The sequence below is a fragment of the Oncorhynchus masou genome, chromosome 27, assembly GCF_036934945.1.
Source record: "Oncorhynchus masou masou isolate Uvic2021 chromosome 27, UVic_Omas_1.1, whole genome shotgun sequence".
NCBI classification, from domain to species: domain Eukaryota; kingdom Metazoa; phylum Chordata; class Actinopteri; order Salmoniformes; family Salmonidae; genus Oncorhynchus; species Oncorhynchus masou.
Window position 1 is genome coordinate 29,409,554 of NC_088238.1, and position 19,576 is coordinate 29,429,129.

The following is a 19,576-nucleotide window of genomic DNA, read 5'->3' on the forward strand; positions in this document are numbered from 1 at the left end:
AGGCTTTATGCAAAAATGCAATTAACATGGGCTAGGCTTACTAATAGAATTGAGCACAGGTATGGTGGTAAGAATTGTTTAGATTAATGACTGGAATGTGTTACTGGGTGATGATTTGACTTCAATTAAAGGGAAATATTATTATTATTGTTTTTACATATATATAAACCATTGTAACAATCGTTCTCTGAAACACGTGGAACGGTCCACAATGTGGGGGGCTACGTCATGGTTATGCCTCCTCCCCTAGCGTCCCCGTTGAACACCCGTGGTGAAGCAGCGCATGCTATTGGGAGGAAGAACCAACTTTGTGGGGTGGCCTACAACACAAAATAGCTTACTACGCGCTGTGAACATGGCTGCAGTTACAACCAACGGTACCGAACAAGACTCCACACCGACAAACGAGCAAAATGGAACATTGGACAAAGGAGAAAATGGGAATAAGAAGCAGGGCCCCACAGACTCGAAACAGGAACCGGGTGACAACAAGGACGGACCAGAAATGGACGTGAGCAACCGAGACCGCAAAGAGGAGAAGCATTCAGTCGCACCAGAAGTCGCAAAAGAATCGGTTTTGTCCACGGAAAATGGTAACAAAGAAGAACCGGCCTGTGAAATGGCTGGACCGGTTAAAAGTCCCGTGGAGGGAATCCCTGCGAGCAGCACCGAAACCGGGGAGAGCATCGTGGAGTTGAAACAAGAACAAAGAGAGGAGAGCGGGTCCTCGCCTCCCAGCTCGGACAAGACCAAAAGCGAGGAATCCACGGAGAAAACCGACCGCGGTATCAAAAGACGGGCCAGTGTGGAGATATCATCCTCGGATGGAGAACCTCTCAGTCGAATGGATTCGGAAGACAGGTCTGTGGATTACTAATTACCCGACCAAATGTTGAATACAAAGCAACGCAGCAATGTTGCAAGCCCACTCCAACAATGATTCAATTTTAATAAGATGTTTACGTTTGCTCATGCTACGTTGTTACAAGTTACACTCACTATCCTTGCAATTATGTAGCGTGGTGTGATATCTCCGTACTTTGTATTTTGCCAAACAGCAGTTTAGCATAACAATCGGGTTTGTTTTGCTACAATGCATCAGCACCCAATGCGCAACTATGCGTTATGGGCAGTTGACATGCATAGTTTTAACCGATAGTTGAATAGGCCTAAGTTTGCCTTTAGTTTACAATGGAATGGTTCCACGCTGCACGTACACCCTCATCTGGACATCCTGTCCATGTATGGCCTGCATTGCCACCACGATGCTCATCGCTACTATGAAACCACGGTCAAAAAGAGACGCACCAGCAATATGAACATTTTAGACTTGATTTTATCTTGTGAACAAATTCAGTGAGTTAAGTAAGATTTTCCAAGTTGGCATGTATCCTTGACAAAAGCATGTATCCTTGAAAGTCTCATGAGTAATTTCACAGGTGTAGCACTGAGACAAAGAAACGAATCACTCACCAACAAGCCAACCAACAGGCCCCAGCTTTCATATGAAGGGTGGTGTTTAGGCACAGAGCTACTTCTAACATATCTATACACACACTCTTACAGACGTGTCAACTGGCTCACTGTGGTCACACAACACTTCATCACCTTCTAGTTGGTTTGGCCATGTGGCTGGGTGGTGACTAGTTACAGGATGTCTGTGTTGAGATGAGTCTTTAACACACACACACACAGGTTCTCACCCCCATGCACATGAGTGAATCACACACACGTCTTTCTGAGATATTTAGATGTGTACCCAGAATTCCCCATTACAATATGTGAAATGGCCCAGATGGAACTTCCACTGCATCATAAACTAGTGCAGAAGAGAGAACGAGTGAATCAGTTCCAAATGAGTGATGCTGTATGCAACTCACTGCTCAACTCTGTTCCAATGCAACTTCAAATAATTTACTGTGGGTTATTGCGGCCCTCCCAAAGCAGTGAGTCTGCCGATCTGATTGTCCCAACTCTATGGCGAACTCCAGTTACGTGTATATGCCATTGAACCCGACTCGTTGTGCATGTAACAGTCGAAGTCGCCACACAAACATAAACTATAGCATGAAACATGCTAAAGTCCTGTGTCGATATAGGGTCTTATCAGCCAGGTACTAATACTACACACAGATCTGCCCCTGCGCACACCGTCTGCATATCACTGGACGAGCCAACGGATCAGAACGATAGACACATTTCCTATTCAAATGGAAGCAGAGAAATCCATGATTTCACACAAACACCCCGATGTCCACCCGTCTCCTTTTGCTACTAGAATAGTGGAATAATTCCCCCTTTCTGGATCCCGGTAGATTTCCTCGGTCTGTAGTCATGCGATGGCCTGTCGATGGGTAGCTAACAAAAGGAAACCCAGTGAGCACAAAGGCTGAAGTCCCTGTGTTGCTTCGGGAACTGAAGTGTAGTATCTGAAGGAGAGAGGATCTGATTTTTCCCTCCCCCATTTTCCCCCTCAACCCTCTCCTGTCATGGTGCGTTGCTTTGTCTGGCCGGGGCAGAATGGCCCGTAGTAAGAAAGGAGTGAATGGAGGAGAGAGCTCTGCTGTTTGGGCAGCTGCATGGTCTCAATGTAACTTTTGTTCCCCTTCTGGCATTGAGGACCTCAGGAACAGAGCAGGGGAGCAGCTGGAGGCAGGCAGCCTTACGAGGTGTGTGTGTTTGTCACCTTCTCTTCATTCAGTCCAACGTGGTAGCATTACTGAGTCACTAATGCTCTCTGAGAAGCTTTGTGTGGGTGTGAGGACTGAGAGGGATACTTCTACATCTCTAATGGCATGAGATTCAAATCCGCCATGACACCCTCACATCCCTCCTTGTAGACCAGGCATACGAAGCCTCATATGACCCAGAGAAGTGAACACACAGACATAAACTATACTAATGGTGTGTTTATACCATGTGCCGACATTGCTCAGAGCTGTGTTGGCACATGCTGTAAACACACTATATCACCATGATTTAGTGACTGAGGCTGTCCAAACCTATGACTAGAACAGACTGCAAGGCACTACAGAGGGTAGTGCGTACGGCCCAGTACATCACCGGGGCCAAGCGTCCTGCCATCCAGGACCTCTATCAGGTGGTGTCAGAGGAAGGCCAGTGACTCGAGCAACTCTAGTCAGACTGCTCTCTCTGCTACCGCACGGCAGGGGGTATCAGAGCTCTAGGTCCTAAAAGCTTCTACCCCCGAGCCATAAGACTGCTGAACAGCTAACTAAATGGCTTTATTGTCTCCCCCCCCCCCCACACTCACTGTTTATCTATGCGTACTCACCTTACCCCTACCCACATGTACATATTACCTCAATGTCCTCGACTAACCTGTACCCCCGCACATTGACTCGGTACCTGTACCCAATGTATATAGCCTCTATTATGGTTGCTTTTATTTAAAAAAAACTTTATTTAGTAAATATTTTCTGAACTTTCTTTTTCTTAACTGCATTGTTGGTTAAGGGCGTGTAAGTAAGCTTTTCACGGTAAGGTATACACTGTTGTATTCAGCCCATGTGAAGAATAACATTTTGATTTGTTTTGTAGTGCAACAGACCTCTGTGCTGACCCCATCTCTCACTGTGCCTCCCCCTCTCACTGTGCCTCTCCCTGTCCCTCTCCCTCCCTCAGTATTAGCAGTACTCTGATGGACATGGAGAGCACAGCGTCCAGCGGGCGCTCCACACCTGCCATGATGAATGGGCACGGCCCGGGCACCGCCACCCCGTCGGTGGGTAAGGGCGTAGCATACACCTGCTGCTGGGACCAGTGCCAGCTCCTCTTTACCACCAGCCCAGACCTGGCTGAGCACATCAGGGGCGTGCACGTGGACGGACAACGGGGAGGGGTATGCAGTGTAGGAAAGCAACTTCCTAAATCTTCTGTCCTCCTGCCTGCTCACCATCTCCTCTTCTTTCTTACATCTCCTAGTTTTATGCCTCCTCATCTCCTCTTCCCCCTCGTCTCCACCACCACAACCCCTGTCTTCACAATATCAATCCCTTCCACTTCTCCATCTTGAAGATAATCCAAACATCCTGTGTTAAACTAACTCCAGATGAAAAGTACTGCTGTACATTATAGACTCTGGCTGTATAAAAGACAGCTTGATGTTTTATCTCTCTTTGAACTTTAGGTTCAGAGAGGGGGCGGGGGTCAGTTTATGGGGGATTGAGTTTCTAGGTGCTTCTACTTCTAACTACTACAATTCTCGAGGATAGTAGGATTTCGTGGGACATTTCGTCTCTTACATTGCATCTTGGGTAACTCATAATAGCTAGATTGCGAGTGACCTGTGAATATATATATATGTGTGTGTGTGTGTAACAGTGTTGCTGTCCTCTCACCAGGTGTTTGTGTGTCTGTGGAAAGGCTGCAAGGTGTACAACACCCCGTCGACCAGTCAGAGCTGGCTTCAGAGACACATGGTCTCACACAGTGGAGACAAACCATTCAAGGTGAGAAAACGCCCTCCTTTCTTCCATTTCACTGTCACACACATGACATCTAAGCACTGACTCTGCAAACCACATCCTCATGTCAGTGTCTTCAAAGTTATTGATACCCCTTGACATATTCCCCATTTTGTGTTTCAACCAGAATTTAAAATGGATTTGTTTGTTTGTTCTCTCACCCATCTACACACTACCCCATAATGACAAAGTGAAAACATGTTATTATTGAAAATGAAGTACAGAAATATCTAATTTACAGAAGTATTCACACCCCTGAGTTAATGCATGTTAGAATCCGCTTTGGCAGCGACTGTAGCTGTCTTTCTGGGTAAGTCTCTAAGAGCTTTGCACACCTGGATTGTACAATATTTTCACATTATTATTTTGTTTTATTCTTCAAGCTCTGTTAAGGTTTTGGGGATCATTGCTAGACAGCCATTTTCAAGTCTTGCCATAGATTTTCAAGCCAATTTATGTCAAAACTGTAACGAGGCCACTCCGGAACATTCAATGTCATCTTGGTAAGCAACTCCTGTGTATATTTGGCCTTGTGTTTTAGCTTATTGTCCTGCTGAAAGGTGAATGTGTCTCCCACTGAACCCGGTTTTCCTCTATGATTTTGCCTGTGCTTAGCTCTGTTTTGTTTATTTTTATCCTAGTCGATGACAAGTATTCCCATAACATGATGCAGCCACCACCATGCTTGAAAATGTGATGTGGTTCTCAGTAATGTGTTGGATTTGCCCTGAACGTAATGCTTTGTATTCAAGACATAAAGTTAATTTCTTTCCCACATTCTTTGCAGTTCTACTTTAGGGCCTTATTGCAAACCGGATGCATGTTTTGGCAATATTCTGTACAGGCTTCCCTTCTTTTCAGTCTGTCAATTAGGTTAGTGTTGTGGAGTAACTACAATGTTGTTGATCCATCATCAGTGTTCTCCTATCACAGCCATTAAACGCTGTAGCAGTTTTAAAGTCACCATGGGCCGGCCTCCTGGTGAATGCCTGAGCAGTTTCCTTCCTCTCCAGTAACTGAGTTGTTTTCAGAAGGATGCCCGTATCTTTGTAGTGACTGGTTCTGTTGATACACCATCCAAAGTGTAATTAATAACTCCAAAATACTCAAAGGGATATTCATTGTCTGCTCTACCAATAAGTGCCCTTTGAGAGGCATTGCAAAACCTCCCTGGTCTTTGTGGTTGAATCGGTGTTTGAAATTCACTGCTCGACTTAGGGATATTAAAGATAACTGTGTGTGGAGTACAGAGCTGAGGTTGTCATTCAAAAATCATGTTATTAAACACAGGCCATGCAACTTGAGTGATTTAAGCACATTCTTATTCCTGAACTTATTTAGGCTTGCCATAACAAAGGGGTTGAATACTTATTGACGCAAGACATTTCCGCTTTCATTTTAAATTAATTAATTAGTAAACTATTTTTTTTAAACATAATTCCACTTGGACATTATGAGGTATTGTGTGTAGGCAGGTAACACCAATTCTCAAATGAAGCCATTTGAAATTCAGGCTGTAGCACAACAAAATGTGTGAAAAGTTGAGGGGTGAATTCATTCTGAAGGCCCCGTACCTACTGTATGGACACGTCATGTGCTATAGGTTGTTCTAGTCTTGGAGAGCATTAATATCATTCTAACACAAGGCACATCTGTCACACACTATCCTGTGTAAAGCTAATGCATGATATTATTCTGTACGGTTCCATTGAACAGTGGTTCTATACTCTGGCCTACAGTTTCCACTACTATAACCTTTTGAACTTTCATTGAAAAGGAAATCACCTAGATTTCATCAAATAGAAAGACCAATACTATTATTATATACAGTTGAAGTCAGAAGTTTACATGCACTTATGTTGGAGTCATTAACTCGTTTTACAACCACTCCACACATTTCTTGTTCACAAACTATAGTTTTGGCAAGTCGGTTAGGACATCTACTTTGTGCATGACACAAGTCATTTTACCAACAATTGTTTACAGACAGATTATTTCACTTATAATTCACTGTATCACAATTCCAGTGGGTCAGAAGTTTACATACAATACGTTGACAGTGCCTTTTAAACAGCTTGGAAAATTCCAGAAAATGTCATGGCTTTATAAACTTCTGAAAGGCTAATTGACATCATTTGAGTCAATTGGAGGTGTACCTGTGGATGTATTTCAAGGCCTACCTTCAAACTCAGTAGATTGACATCATGGGAAAATCTAAATAAATATTTTTTGAGAAATGTCCTCTTGTCTGATACAAAAATATAACTGTTTGGCCGTGATGACCATTGTTATGTTTGGAGGAAAAAGGGGGAGGCTTGCAAGCCGAAGGCCACCATCCCAACTGTGAAGCACGGGGGTGGCAGCATCATGTTGTCGGGGTGCTTTGCTGCAGGAGGGATTGTTGCACTTCACAAAATAGATGGTGTTGTGAGGCAGGAAGAATATATGGATATATTGAAGCAACATCTCAAGACATCAGTCAGGAAGTTAAAGCTTGGTCGCAAATGGGTCTTCAAAATGGAAAATGACCCAAAGCATACTTCCAAAGTTGTGGCAAAATGGCTTAAGGACAACAAAGTCAAGATGTTGGAGTGGCCATCACAAAGCCCTGACCTCAAACCTATAGAAAATGTGTGGGCAGAATTGAAAAAGCATGTGTGAGCAAGGAGGCTTACAAACCTGACTCAGTTACACCAACACTGTCAGTAGGAATGGGCCAAAATCCACCCAACTTATTGTGGGAAGCTTGTGGAAGGCTACCTGAAAGGTTTGACCCAGTTAAACAATATAAAGGCAATGCTACCGAATACTAATTGAGTGTATGTAAACTTCTGGCCCACTGGGAATGTGATGAAAGAAATAAAAGCTGAAGTATCTCATTCTTTCTACAATTATTCTGACATTTCTCATTCTTAAAATGAAGTGGTGATCCTAACTGACCTAAAACAGGGTATTTTTACTAGGATTAAATGTTAGGAATTGTGAAAAACTGAGTTTAAATGTATTTGGCTAAGGTGTATGTGAACTTCCGACTTCAACTGTATGTAAGTGCTCTTGTGTAAGATATCTACTAGTCTGTATTCTCACCGGTGTTGTCTCTGTTTCCATCAGTGTGTGGTGGGGGGTTGCAATGCCACGTTTGCCTCCCAGGGGGGGCTGGCGCGCCACGTACCCACCCACTTCAGCTCCCAGAACTCCAACAAGCTGGCCAATCAGGGCAAGATGAAGGAGGATTCACCTTCGAAAGCGGGGCTTAACAAGAGGCGGAAACTCAAGAATAAACGCAGGAGGTCTTTACGTACGTATCCGAGAAACACGCACATATAAACACACGCAATACACACACAGCATACGTCTTATTATCCTTGTGGGGGACCTAAAATGGATTTCCATGAAATCCTATTTTCCCTAATTGTTCATTTAATTTGAACCGTAAACCTAATTCTAAAATAGTCTTTGTCCTCTGGGACTTTTTGGAATTTCTGGTACCCACGAGGATGGTAATCCAAGCGCGCGCGCGCACAAATGCAAGCATGTGTACACATACACAGATATGCAGGCACACAGTCAATTATACAAACAATCAACCATGTACTCGCTGATCAGGTTGCCTGGCTTTCAAACCAAGCGTCTTAACCAATCGGGTGGTGGGAAACGTTTTGATGAATATCTACGAGGGTCAGATCCATCTGATTGGCTAATCACCTCTGACCTATGAACCTCAGTTTAACGCTCCCCCTCTCTCACCCCAGTGTGTTCTGTCCCTCCAGCACGACCTCACGACTTCTTTGATGCCCAGACCATGGATGCTATCAGACACCGGGCCATCTGCCTCAACCTGGCGACACATATAGAGAGCCTGGGCAACGGACACAGTGTGGTGTTTCACAGCACGGTTAGTAGTAGCACACACACACCATCACCGTCGTCTACCACAGCATGGTCAGGGATCCAGCTGCAGCAGACCATGCAGGGTCTTGCACACACACACTGTACTTCACTGCTCAGACAGCAGAGGGCGCAGCAGACCTACAGTATTACGATCTCCGCTGAATAGAGGAGTTTGTCTTTTTTTTTTTTTTTTTTTTTTACCTTTATTTAAGCTGGGAGTCACGCTGAGACCACGGTCTCTTTCGCAGATGAGGCCTTGCATGAACACATCGATTACACAACCATTACACTGTTAAACATATCTATCTGTACACACGTCAATTACACAATACACGACAAGTAAATTGCAATCATATGAAACAAACACATTCTTCAGTACAAGAGCTCTCTAACATCTGCCCGAGTTTCCCTAGAGGCACCAACTCTAACTTTAAGGACTTTTGGAGATTATTCCACGAGGCGCAATAAACTAAAAACAGATGTACCTAATTGGGTGGAGATTGAAGGGCCCTCCAGGGTTAGACATCCCTGTGTCTGGGTCTGGTTACTTGTCAGTCTGAGGTTTAACAATGAGGTAAGGTATGATGGAAGTTTATGCAAGAGGGCTCTATAGACTAGAAAAAGAGAGCGCAATGCATTGATCTATGAGACTTCACAGCGGGCCAGCCTACTTTCTGATACAAACTGCAGTGATGTGTACGGAACCTATCGCCCGTAACAATGCACTGTGGTCAACTGTGTGCAACGGCTTCAGTACCGTGGCAGCAGCGTTCATATAGACGATATCGCCATAGTCAATAACCGGAATGAATGTTGACAGGATGATTTTGTTTTTCTGCTATTTAACGAAAGACAGGAACCTGGCCCTCTAGAAGAAGCCCATTTTAATGATTAATTTCTTAACTTATTCATCAACATGCTTTTTGAAAGAGAGCTTTTCGTTAATCCAGATGCTCAGATATTTATAAGAGGGGAGACGATCAATGAGGGCACCATCCAGAGTATTAGGGGTGTCACAGTTCATCAAACCCACGGTTCGGTAGGTTTTGGGGTTCACGGTTCAGTTTCAATACAGCAGGGGAAAATTAAGTTTCATTCACAATATTCCTGTCATTCTGTTGTGGCAGGATTGTTATTTTGGTCCTCAAGTTTCCACTCTGATGCTGCATTGGTCACCTTCTAGGAGGTGGGAATGTGTTCGTTGTTTAGTCATAAATAGCAGTTGGACGCAATCATGTGATTTGAACTCGTTGAGAAACGCCAGTGGCTAATGGCCTACAAGCTCTATCAACCATAAACTAAAAAATGCATGTAAAAAAAAAAAATACATGTTTTTGTTCAGCAAACTACAATAGATTGCTTTTTTAATAAATGTTTTGTTCTATTTAACTGCCAAATGCTGTTAGAGGCCATTTCCTTAGCAGGTGACGTCCGTGGTAATCATGTGGGAGAAGTGTGTGCTTCAGATCATTGACAAGTTTCCCACAAGTAAATACCAGTTGGAGGGCCATTCAAGTGGGGTTTTCCCCAGTCGTATGTTGGTAAATTCCCACTTGGTTACGAACACACCATGACACGGTCTCCTTCAGTGCCCTGATGCGCAGTTGTGATGCTCATAAAGGGGTGTGTCTGTAGCACGGTACACATCTCCCATTCCAGGGTAATGTGATGGCTGTCACTGTGAAGTAAGCTTGCTTATATCGAGCGGGTACAACCTGTTTGCTTAAATTGGTGCAGGAGGGAAGTTCGCAACGTGGCTTAAAAGGACTTTCACAAGGCGCTGAAACCTCCCTATTCTCAATCACCGTGAATCGGCGCATATCCGTGGTTATAAAGCAAAGACTATAAAACAAATATAAACACAACCTACCTATCGCTCTTGTAATTTCTCCGGTCAGAATCAGCTGCCACGGAATGCTTGAAATGCAGAGGTGAGACTATGTGTTTCCGTCTTGCTCCGTGTACTCGGGTGATGTCGGAGTAAATGTGTCAACATTTGAGGTGTTGGCAGCGGCGTAGGCTATTTCTGTTGAGCGTGGCGACATACGGTTAACGTTTTCTCCACAACGTTCTATCCGTCTCCATTTTAATCTGCTGGGAAGCCTAAAAGCTCCTAAACTGGTGATTTAAACGATTGTTGATGATCCTCCAGTTCTGATTCCGTCTGCATAGGTGCTCGTTTTAACAGGATAGCCTGAAATGTTTTGTTTCAGCTCAGATTTTCTCAAGCGGCATAGGCCTGCTACGCAGCGTATGCATAGCCTGAAGACGTAGTTTTTAAAATGTTGTATTGTTTTTATGTAGTCACCTGGGTTCAGTGCGACCGAATCGAGGTCCCTGGACCGAATGGTTCTGTACGAATAAGTGTACCATTTCACCCCTACAAAGTACGTATGCATAAATTTTCTTATTTTTATGTGATTTGGAAAAGAACATGTCCTTGGTTTTACCTGCATTATTAAGTACCAATGTCAGTTCAACAAATGCTTTCTGGGGTGGAATAGAGGCAGATTGACACTCACATAGCCTGGTCAGTTGTGGGTTTAATGGCATACACCACAGTGTCATCTGCATACAGGTGAATGTATTTTTTTAACAGATAAATTATATTATTAATAATGTGAAAATAACCAGAGCAAGAATCCATCCCGTAGGACTCCCTTTGTTATGTGAGGAAAACCTGATTTAACATCATCAGTATATAGACACTGTATACTTTTTACAGCAGCAATATGTAACTTTTTAGGTGACCCAACCAAATTCACATAGAAATGTGAGTTGTAGATCTGTCATTCTCGTTGAAAGCAAGTCGACGAAGTTGTACATACATGTGCTTTATTTCTATGCTTTCCACTAAGTTTTGTTTTTTGCGTCTTACTTTAGGTTTTGTACAACTGCATCAAACAACTGAAAATACAATGTTTTTGGTTATGGTGAATATATTTGACAGTGGTTTAGATGGTACGGTGATTCTCTACACTTTGGTTCCATGCCCCTTTAATGAAACTGCTAATAAAGGAACTGAAATTAGGCAAACTTAGAATTTTAGCAATCAGGAAATGGCAGAGCGGTTTCTGCGTAGTGCATCTTTAAATCATTTTCAAACCAGCTACACGCAGCCTGGAAATGGGGCTCTAATTATTTAGGTCACACGCGTCACCATCTTTTGAAGGGACAGTAATGTGGGCCACTTTCCAGACCCTGAGGACGGCAACAGAAATAATTGTAAGGTAAAACGTGTTAAAAGATTCTACAATCAGAAATCTGCAGCAAGAAAGGATAAAGTAAATCAGCCCCAGTGTTGTTTTTGTTTGTTTCTTTACAGTGATCTTCCTCGTGGCGTCTCGCACATCACAGTTAGAAAGTTGTTGAAATGAAAACAAAGATTCACTAGAAGTTGACGGAACTTCCATTGAGCAAACTAGAGGCTGGGAGAGGGGCAGGCAGTCGACTGGCTCCCCAGGGTCAATTAAACCACCATTTATTTCAAATAAAAAGCCCGCTTAAAAGCATCACGATCTCATTTTTCTCAGTAATAATAACAGAGTCTGACACAACTTGTTTTCCAAAATTGACGTATTACCAGCAGTCTGGTTTAAACTCTCATGAGTTAATGTGTGCAGTATTGAGCCCTGTGGAAAATGAAGGGCCCAGCCAGGGAATAACAGACTCCCATGCCCCTTTTTAATTAAACTGCTAATAAAGGAACTGCCAGCAACCCTCCCACGAAACACACGCACTGCTCTGACGTACATGCCCAGTCCAGACCCAGCCAGGCCTGTTGTTGGAGCCGCTTAGAAAACAGACCCCTACGCCGCTCTCTTCCCTCACCCCTCCACCCTCCACCTCTCCCCTACACATGCAGTTGGAGTGCTTCTACCAGTATTATCTCAGAGAAATCAAGAGAGGGAGAGACGGCGTAGGAGCCCAGCAGTTGCCTGACGACTCCAACTGAATTCTTCCGCTGCTCTGTTCACTTCAGTCTGAGACTGCCATCATTGAAGTAGTTTGTGGTGATGTCAAAACAGTCATCAGCCATTTGGATTGTCTCTAATCAGAGTATCAAAGCCAATTACATTTTCAAAACACTGTTTTACCCACGTGCGTTCCCAACCCATCAATTTCTGGGACCAATCAGAAATTGTCGGGGAGATGCTCTGATCCAGACTCATTGCAGAGAAGAAATTGACGGCCGTGAGCAGTCCGGCAAACCCAGCAGGCCTTGTCTACGCCAAAGCTATAAGCAAATAAAGCCCAGAGAGTCTAGTGTAACGCCTTTTCACGCTGTAACTAGCTACTTTCTGTGTGTGTGTGTGTACACATATCCGTCTGTGTTTCTAAAGATAAATAGCACGTGACTATTCACCTTGGTCCAGGGTCACACACTCACAAACTGGCGTGCACTAATGTCAGTCAGGGAGCTGTATTGTTCCTACCACACGGGGGGTGTGTGTGTGTAGGTTTAGCGGCTGGACTGGCGTCTTCAGGCCAGTGAGGTAAGTGTTAGTCTGCAGAGTGGGAGAGAGGACAGATTGACTCTGGCTCAATTAGACTGGAACCAGGTGTCTCATTCCTTTTACTGACTTGCCATCAGCATCAGACCTTTGGTTAGGGATGGTGTGTGTCTCCAGTACAATGTTGTTTTCCAATGTCTCTGTTACTGGGTGGTGTCTTGACTCTCTTCTTCTGTCTCTAGGTAATAGCGAGGAGGAAGGAAGATTCTGGGAAGGTTAAAGTCCTCCTCCACTGGACTCCTGAGGACATGTAAGTTGCCCTCTTCTCCACCCTCTCTTCCCCACATCCTGCTCTTCATCTCTCTCCTGTTGGCAGACACAAGGCCACAGTCCTCTTCTCTCACCTCGCTCCCTTTTCTCTCCTGTACTACTGGCAAGTGGAGGGTTTACCCTCCTCTCTTCCTATCCTTCTCCCCCCCCCTGCTCTGTAAATGTCAGCAGGCGTTTAGTGGTGGTTAGACAGTTTGTCCTGTGGCTGGGGGCAGGAGGCAGGCAGTCACATGTCACCGCACCCCACACAAACACACACAGGAGGATACCTAGGTTGGCGTCTCCTCCATCCAGAAGGGTCAGTGATCTGGATGGGTTCCCTCATCTCGTGGGAGCTACCCTGTGGTCTCTCTCCATCCCTTCCTCTTAACTCTTTCTCTGCTCCTTTTGCCCGCATCAGTGGCCCTGTTGAGAGCACTAAGGACCAAGCGCTCACCTGTCTTTCCCCCCTGACTAGCATAAAAGCTATCCTAACCAGCTACGTGCGTTTCAGACTTGAATATCTTAAGTTAGCTATGTAGTTAGCATAGTATATTATCAGACAAATTATTGAAGGTAAGGAGACGAGGAAGTCACTTCAGACTATTGAGCCGCAGCCCTCCTCGTCATTAGTCTCTCAGCCAGAGGAACGGGCTGTCAGCTCAACTCTGCTCTGTCTAAAACCCCTCTCCCCGAGAACTCATCTCCGATAGAAACAACTTTCTGGGTCAGGAAACGGGCTAAAAGTCAAAACGACGCTCGCTTTCGCGGTACATGTCCAAAATAAACCTCCTCTTTGGAATTTTTGGGAGGAGGAGGAGCAAGAGGCGTATTGCAGCACTCGTTTCAGAAGCTGTGAAGGGTTTTTGGTTAAGAGTTGGATATGTCTCTCTAAGGACCATGTTGCTGTAAAAGCAACCGTCACCCACACTACCATGGAGAATGTCTAACAGATGTTGTAGTCACTCCTACTGCAGCTCTCAGCTACAGGGTTGCAGCAGCACCCTATGTACACAGTCCTCTGTGCAGCGAGCATTGTATTTGCTGTGATTTTAAACCGTAACAGGAGACAGCTGAGGCCTTGCCCTCTCGGTCTCCTACCATGTTATTGGGTGCTTTTCTGCTGTTTTTGTTTTGGCTCTGTCTACTTGTGTTCGTCCTTTTGCAAGGGTACGGTCGCCTCTCGCTTCTCCATTTCTTTATCACCGCTCTCTTCTCCTTTCATCCACTATCCAACCCTCTCTTCCTTTCCTCCCCCTCTCTCTCTGCCCCTCTCTGAATCTGTGAGCTATAGCCAAGCAGTCTGCTAATGATGAACCAAGCACTGCTCATTCACATCTCCCCAACTCTCCCCCTGTGCTCTACCCCGGGGTGCTTTCTTGGTGACGCTCACAGTGGCAGGAGTAGAGGGGCCCGGTACTGGTATTGATCCTCTCCCATTGTTTCCCACGGATAACACCTAAATACACTGTTTAGTTAGACAACGCTTTAGGAAGCATGCATGTGTACCACTGCAATCTCTTCTTAACCCGTTTCTAAGCTGATGCCAGTCAGACACCAGCTTAGAGGCAACTGAACCAATTGCAAGACTGAATTTATACTGACTCATCTCTTCCCCCTCTCTCTCTCTCTCTCTCTCCTCCTTCCCCCTCATTCTCTCACTTTCTATCTCCTCCTTCCCTCTCACTTTCTCAATCTCTCTATCCCTCTCGCCAGACTTCCTGATGTGTGGGTGAATGAGAGTGACCGGCCGCAGCAGAAGACCAGGGTGGTCCATCTCTCCCAGTTGCCCCAGGACACACATGTACTGCTGGACCCCAACATATACAGGTGTGTGCGTGCATGCACTGGAGGGGGGGGTGTAGGTTGCCAAATCTTGAGGCAGAGACCATTAGGGCTAATCATTAACTTTCCAAATAGTGTGCGTGCCTGTGGACGTGCACATAACTCATACTTTGGTTGACTCACAACAGCAGCCATGTGAGCATAGCTACCACAGCCGGTGTGTTCTCCTAGACTCGGTACTGGCCCAGTGATCCCCGGGGGCCAGTGCTACTCTGTTTACCCAGCTAATGAATGATGGCTACATTCTGCCTGTAATAGATGGCCATGCAGCACAGAGCTAAATATGAATGCCCAATGGCTGTGGAGAGATGTGATCCTGAACCCCACGTCGGCCTTGCGTGCTGCTTTCGAGTTTGTATTACCTAGAAACAAAATCTCTTTGTAAGTCTTTCCTCACTTGTATTCTTCCAAGCAGCGTTGTAAAATGCTTGTAGGCCTAGTGAAGAAGGTATGGTTCCCTGAGGAATGGTGAGAGGAGGAATCCTGACATTCCTGCCATTCAGTAGGGGCAGGTTATGGTGTGTTGTCGTTGTGATTTGTGTGTCAGGAGTCGCCTGAGAAGTACAGCTTTCAAGATTCAGGAATGATTTGACTGCTATTTATTTCCCCACCAGGTGGCGCCAGTCACTGTTGTCAGCCAGTAGAAAATACTACGCTGTAGACGATGCATTCCACCCCGTTTCTTGCGAGTGTGATCCCCTGCTGTGGACCCTTCTGACCACTCCAATACCTCTCATCACCACTCCCCTGATCAATCAGAATATTTTTATTCTCATAAGTTGTGCACCGGGCCTTTATTACGCCTGTACGATCATTTACACGGTTACAGACTGGCTTTGTTTTTGATGAAGTGTTCGGCATCCTCCCATAGTTCTGTAAAACCCTCGGTAGAATGTAAAACATTGTGTATGTAGAGGAATGCTTACATTACACAAATGACTGGGTGGAGGTGGACCGTGTTAGAAATCATGATATGCATAACTGTACACTAATGTAACGTGCTGCCTGTCGTTACAGGGTGTTCTTCTAGAGACTAAGAACAACCAATCAAGAGACTTCGAAGGAGCCTGCCGATATCACCTCTCATAGGAAGTCCCTATGTTCTGTCTTGTCTGGACAGGAGTGAAAACCAGAGATTAATACCTCTTATTTCCCCCTTTTTTCTTGGTTCAATTTCTGCTCTTTTCACTTTCTTTTCAATGTCAAATTCCTCCAAATGACAAAGTGAATTTAGTATTTGTTTTTAATTGTTTCTGAAAATACACTATGTACACAGTAGTGTGTGGACACTCCTACAAATTAGCGGATTTGGCTATTTCAGCCACACCCATTGCTGACAGATGTATTAAATTGAGCACACAGCCATGCAATCTCCATAGACAAACATTTGCAGTGGAATGGCCTTACTGAAGAGCTCAGTGACTTTCAACATTGCACCGTCATAGGACGCCACCTTTCCAACAAGTCAGTTTTCTGCCCTGCTAGAGCTGTCATGGTCAGCTGTGAGTGGTTTTATTGTGAACTGGAAATGTCTAGGATCAACAACGGCTCAGCCGCGAGGTGGTAGGCCACAAAAGCTCACAGAATGGGAGTGCTGAAGCACATAGTGTGTAAAAATCATCTGTCCTCGGTTTCAGCACTCACTACGGAGTTCCAAACTGCCTCTTGACGCAACATCAGCACAAGAACTGTTCGTCGGGAGTTTCATTAAGTGGGTTTCCATGACCCGAGGCTTGTGTGCAGCTGCTAAGGTCACCATGCGCCAAGCCAAGCATTGGCTGGTGTAAAGCTCACCGCCATTGGACTCTGGCGCAGTGGAAACGCGTTCTCTGGAGTGATGAATCACGCTTCACCATCTGTCAGTCCGACAGCCAAATCTAGGTTTGGCGGATGCCAGGAGAACAATACCTGCCCAAACGCGTAGTGCCAACTGTAAAGTTTGGAGGAAGAATACCCTTTTCATGGTTTAGGCTAGGGCCCTTTGTTCCAGTGAAGGGAAATATTAACCCTACAGCATACGATATTCTAGACGATATGTGCTTCAACTTTGTGGCAACAGTTTGGAGAAGACCCTTTCCTGTTTCAGCATGACAATGCCCGCATGCACAAAGCGAGGTCCATACAGAAATGGTTTGTCGAGATCAGTGTGAAATAACTTGACTTGCCTGCCCAGTGCCCTGACCTCAACTCAATCGAACCTTTGGGATGAATTGGAACGCCGACTGCGAGCCAGGCCTCATCGGCCAACATCCGTGCCTGCCCGACCTCACTAATACACTTGTGACTGAATGGAAACAAGTCCCCGCAGCAATGTTTCAACATCTAGTGGAAAGCCTTCCCAGAAGACTGGAGTCTGTTATAGCAGCAAAGGGGGAGACCAACTCCATATTAATGCCCATGATTTTGGAATGAGATGTTTGACGAGCAGGTGTCCACATACTTTTGGTCATGTAGTGTAGGCCAAATGTATTATATACTAGGTGCTAAACATTTGAGCCAGTAGGTGGGTGCTTTTGTAAGTTTAAGGTAGTACAACTAGACTACGAAGCTTAACAGCACAGTTACTTGATGTTGTAGAGACCAAGTTGCATTTTGTAGAGAAACTTGTCTTTGTAAATACTCCTGGAGATTGGTAATATATTTTTTATACCTGGAAATTCTACTGTAGAGGATTTATTATTTCTGCTCCAATGTTTTTAAAATGTTTTAAACTGTAATAATTGTACATAATGCAATAGGAAAATAGTTTTGATGGACGATATCAATTCCTTATTATTTCTTTAAAGGCTGTTTAAGTACACCCTGCGTTTGTCTGACACTAGCTTGGTAACCTTTACCCTCGCAGCTTCTGATGGTCACGATGACGAGGAAGTTGTACGGTGTATGTGTTTATCTTTGTGCTGCTGGCAATAGACAACAACAGTATTAACCCCTCTCCAGTCTTCTGTCAGACTGGCTAGCTAACCCTCTGCATGTTAGTGTCCACAGGGATTAGAGACGATCATGTTGAACTATACAGTAGGACTGTTCTTCACGGTCTGTCTGAACATCTATAGAGGTCCATTTATAATGTGGCATCACGGGTCTTTTGAAATAAAATGTTTTCGATAAAAAACTGTTATCTCTTATAATTGCCTCTGACACGAGGCAGTGGCTTGGTTGGTCCAGTGATTAAGAAGGCACTGCACTATTATTCAAACGGGTTGTCGGTTCGAATCCGGCGGAGATTGTGGTTGTTCAGTTAAAATTGCAGTACTGAGCAGTGTACTGTTGACCATGACGCCACACATAGTGATACTGGTGCTCACCGACAGGACCGAGCAAGTTATTGGGCTCCCTGTGCGATGGTTCCATACACATTCTATGGCTTGGTTGGTAGAGCATGGTTCACTGTCTCTCTGGCCTGGTTTGTGAGTGCTGTTCTGGGGTTATTCTTTAGCTGGTTCAGGCTGTGTACCAGGCCTGTGTGTTGATCCAGAGCAGGGCTGTTTGGGAGGCTGTGTAACAGGCTTGTTTGGGAGGAATGCGGGGGCAGTAGGGGCATCTGGGACAGATTTGTGAGCGTCGTGCGGACGGACCTACGACACACCCAATAAAAGTCATCCTATAGCATCGGCTGTGCGTTGTTGAACGCATTTCATTTGGACAGGGATGTGACGCATGTCCCAACACACACGACCGTCCACAGTGAACTGAGAAGTCAGATTAGAGAATGTTATTTACATCTAGGCCAAGTGCAACTGATAATTGAAGTGATCAATGACCGCTGACATCGCCGCTGGAATATTGAGGTATGGAACAACAAAACATTGATCAAAAACAATATTAGCAATATCAGTCCACTCTGAATCCACTCTGGGCCTTACAATAACATCATGAAGCCTACAGGCTAGCGCTAATCTATCGATCATTTTTCACCAACTGACAAGATCTGGCATTAGGTTTGTTAGTGTTACATGATAAATATCTGGTGGTGACTGAAATCCGTAGACATAAAAATATGAATAGAAAACAAACAGATGAAAGCGGGTTATGCTTCTGCCGACGTGCCAGATTCCTACTGACAGTCTATTGGATCAATCACATCTTTATGAACCAGTATATTACTTGCTAGTTATCCAACAACTTTTGACTTGTCGGGTGCAAGTTGGAAAGGAAGAATTTTTTTTTTTAAATATCCCTTTCCATATTTTTGGCTTTGACTAGTACTGTCGAGATCAAGAATTTAGGTCTTATATCAAGAGCAAAGGCAATAACGTAGAACCCTAAAATCAGTTCTGGGATCTTTTTCTCGGCCTCCATTCCAAATGGTTTCAAAATATGAATGCTGGCAGAAAGCATTCAGGGTCGAGTTAAGTCTGGAACAGTTTCTTTCCCTAGAAAGATCCTAGTCATTTCATTATTCCGTAACTATGACTGTGGTGATAAGGTCAGCTGTGGTTTGCAGTAGCCTGAAATTCTAGACTAGTTATTGGGGGAAAAGCAGGAGCCACATAATCCCGAGTGGTTTCGGGTGATGGACAGTGGTCACGGATCGAGGCTAACGCAGACGCCAGCACATTGTAGCCTCTTGTAAGGCAAAGTGGACCA

General features: G+C 44.7%; 1 protein-coding gene and 1 non-coding gene across 4 annotated transcripts; both read left to right on the plus strand.

Moving 5' to 3' along the window:
- The first annotated feature begins 263 nt into the window (after positions 1–263).
- Positions 264–17,786, plus strand: LOC135515966 (zinc finger protein AEBP2-like). Of its 3 annotated transcripts, XM_064939871.1 has the most exons (9): positions 264–861; positions 2,628–2,669; positions 3,646–3,862; positions 4,365–4,472; positions 7,599–7,785; positions 8,258–8,382; positions 13,075–13,142; positions 14,858–14,971; positions 16,004–17,786. In XM_064939871.1, the coding sequence occupies exons 1-9, from the start codon at positions 284–286 to the stop codon at positions 16,014–16,016; spliced, it is 1,452 nt and encodes a 483-aa protein (XP_064795943.1). In that variant the 5' UTR covers positions 264–283; the 3' UTR covers positions 16,017–17,786. The 3 variants fall into 3 exon arrangements, with proteins under 3 accessions (XP_064795943.1, XP_064795944.1, XP_064795945.1); XM_064939872.1 differs by lacking the exon at positions 2,628–2,669 and having other exon boundaries at positions 8,240–8,382; XM_064939873.1 differs by lacking the exon at positions 2,628–2,669.
- A 429-nt stretch (positions 17,787–18,215) lies between these two features.
- LOC135516624 (small Cajal body-specific RNA 14) lies at positions 18,216–18,345 on the plus strand. The gene has a single exon (XR_010451970.1). It is a non-coding gene; the product is annotated as a small Cajal body-specific RNA 14 (non-coding RNA).
- The last annotated feature ends 1,231 nt before the right edge of the window (positions 18,346–19,576 follow it).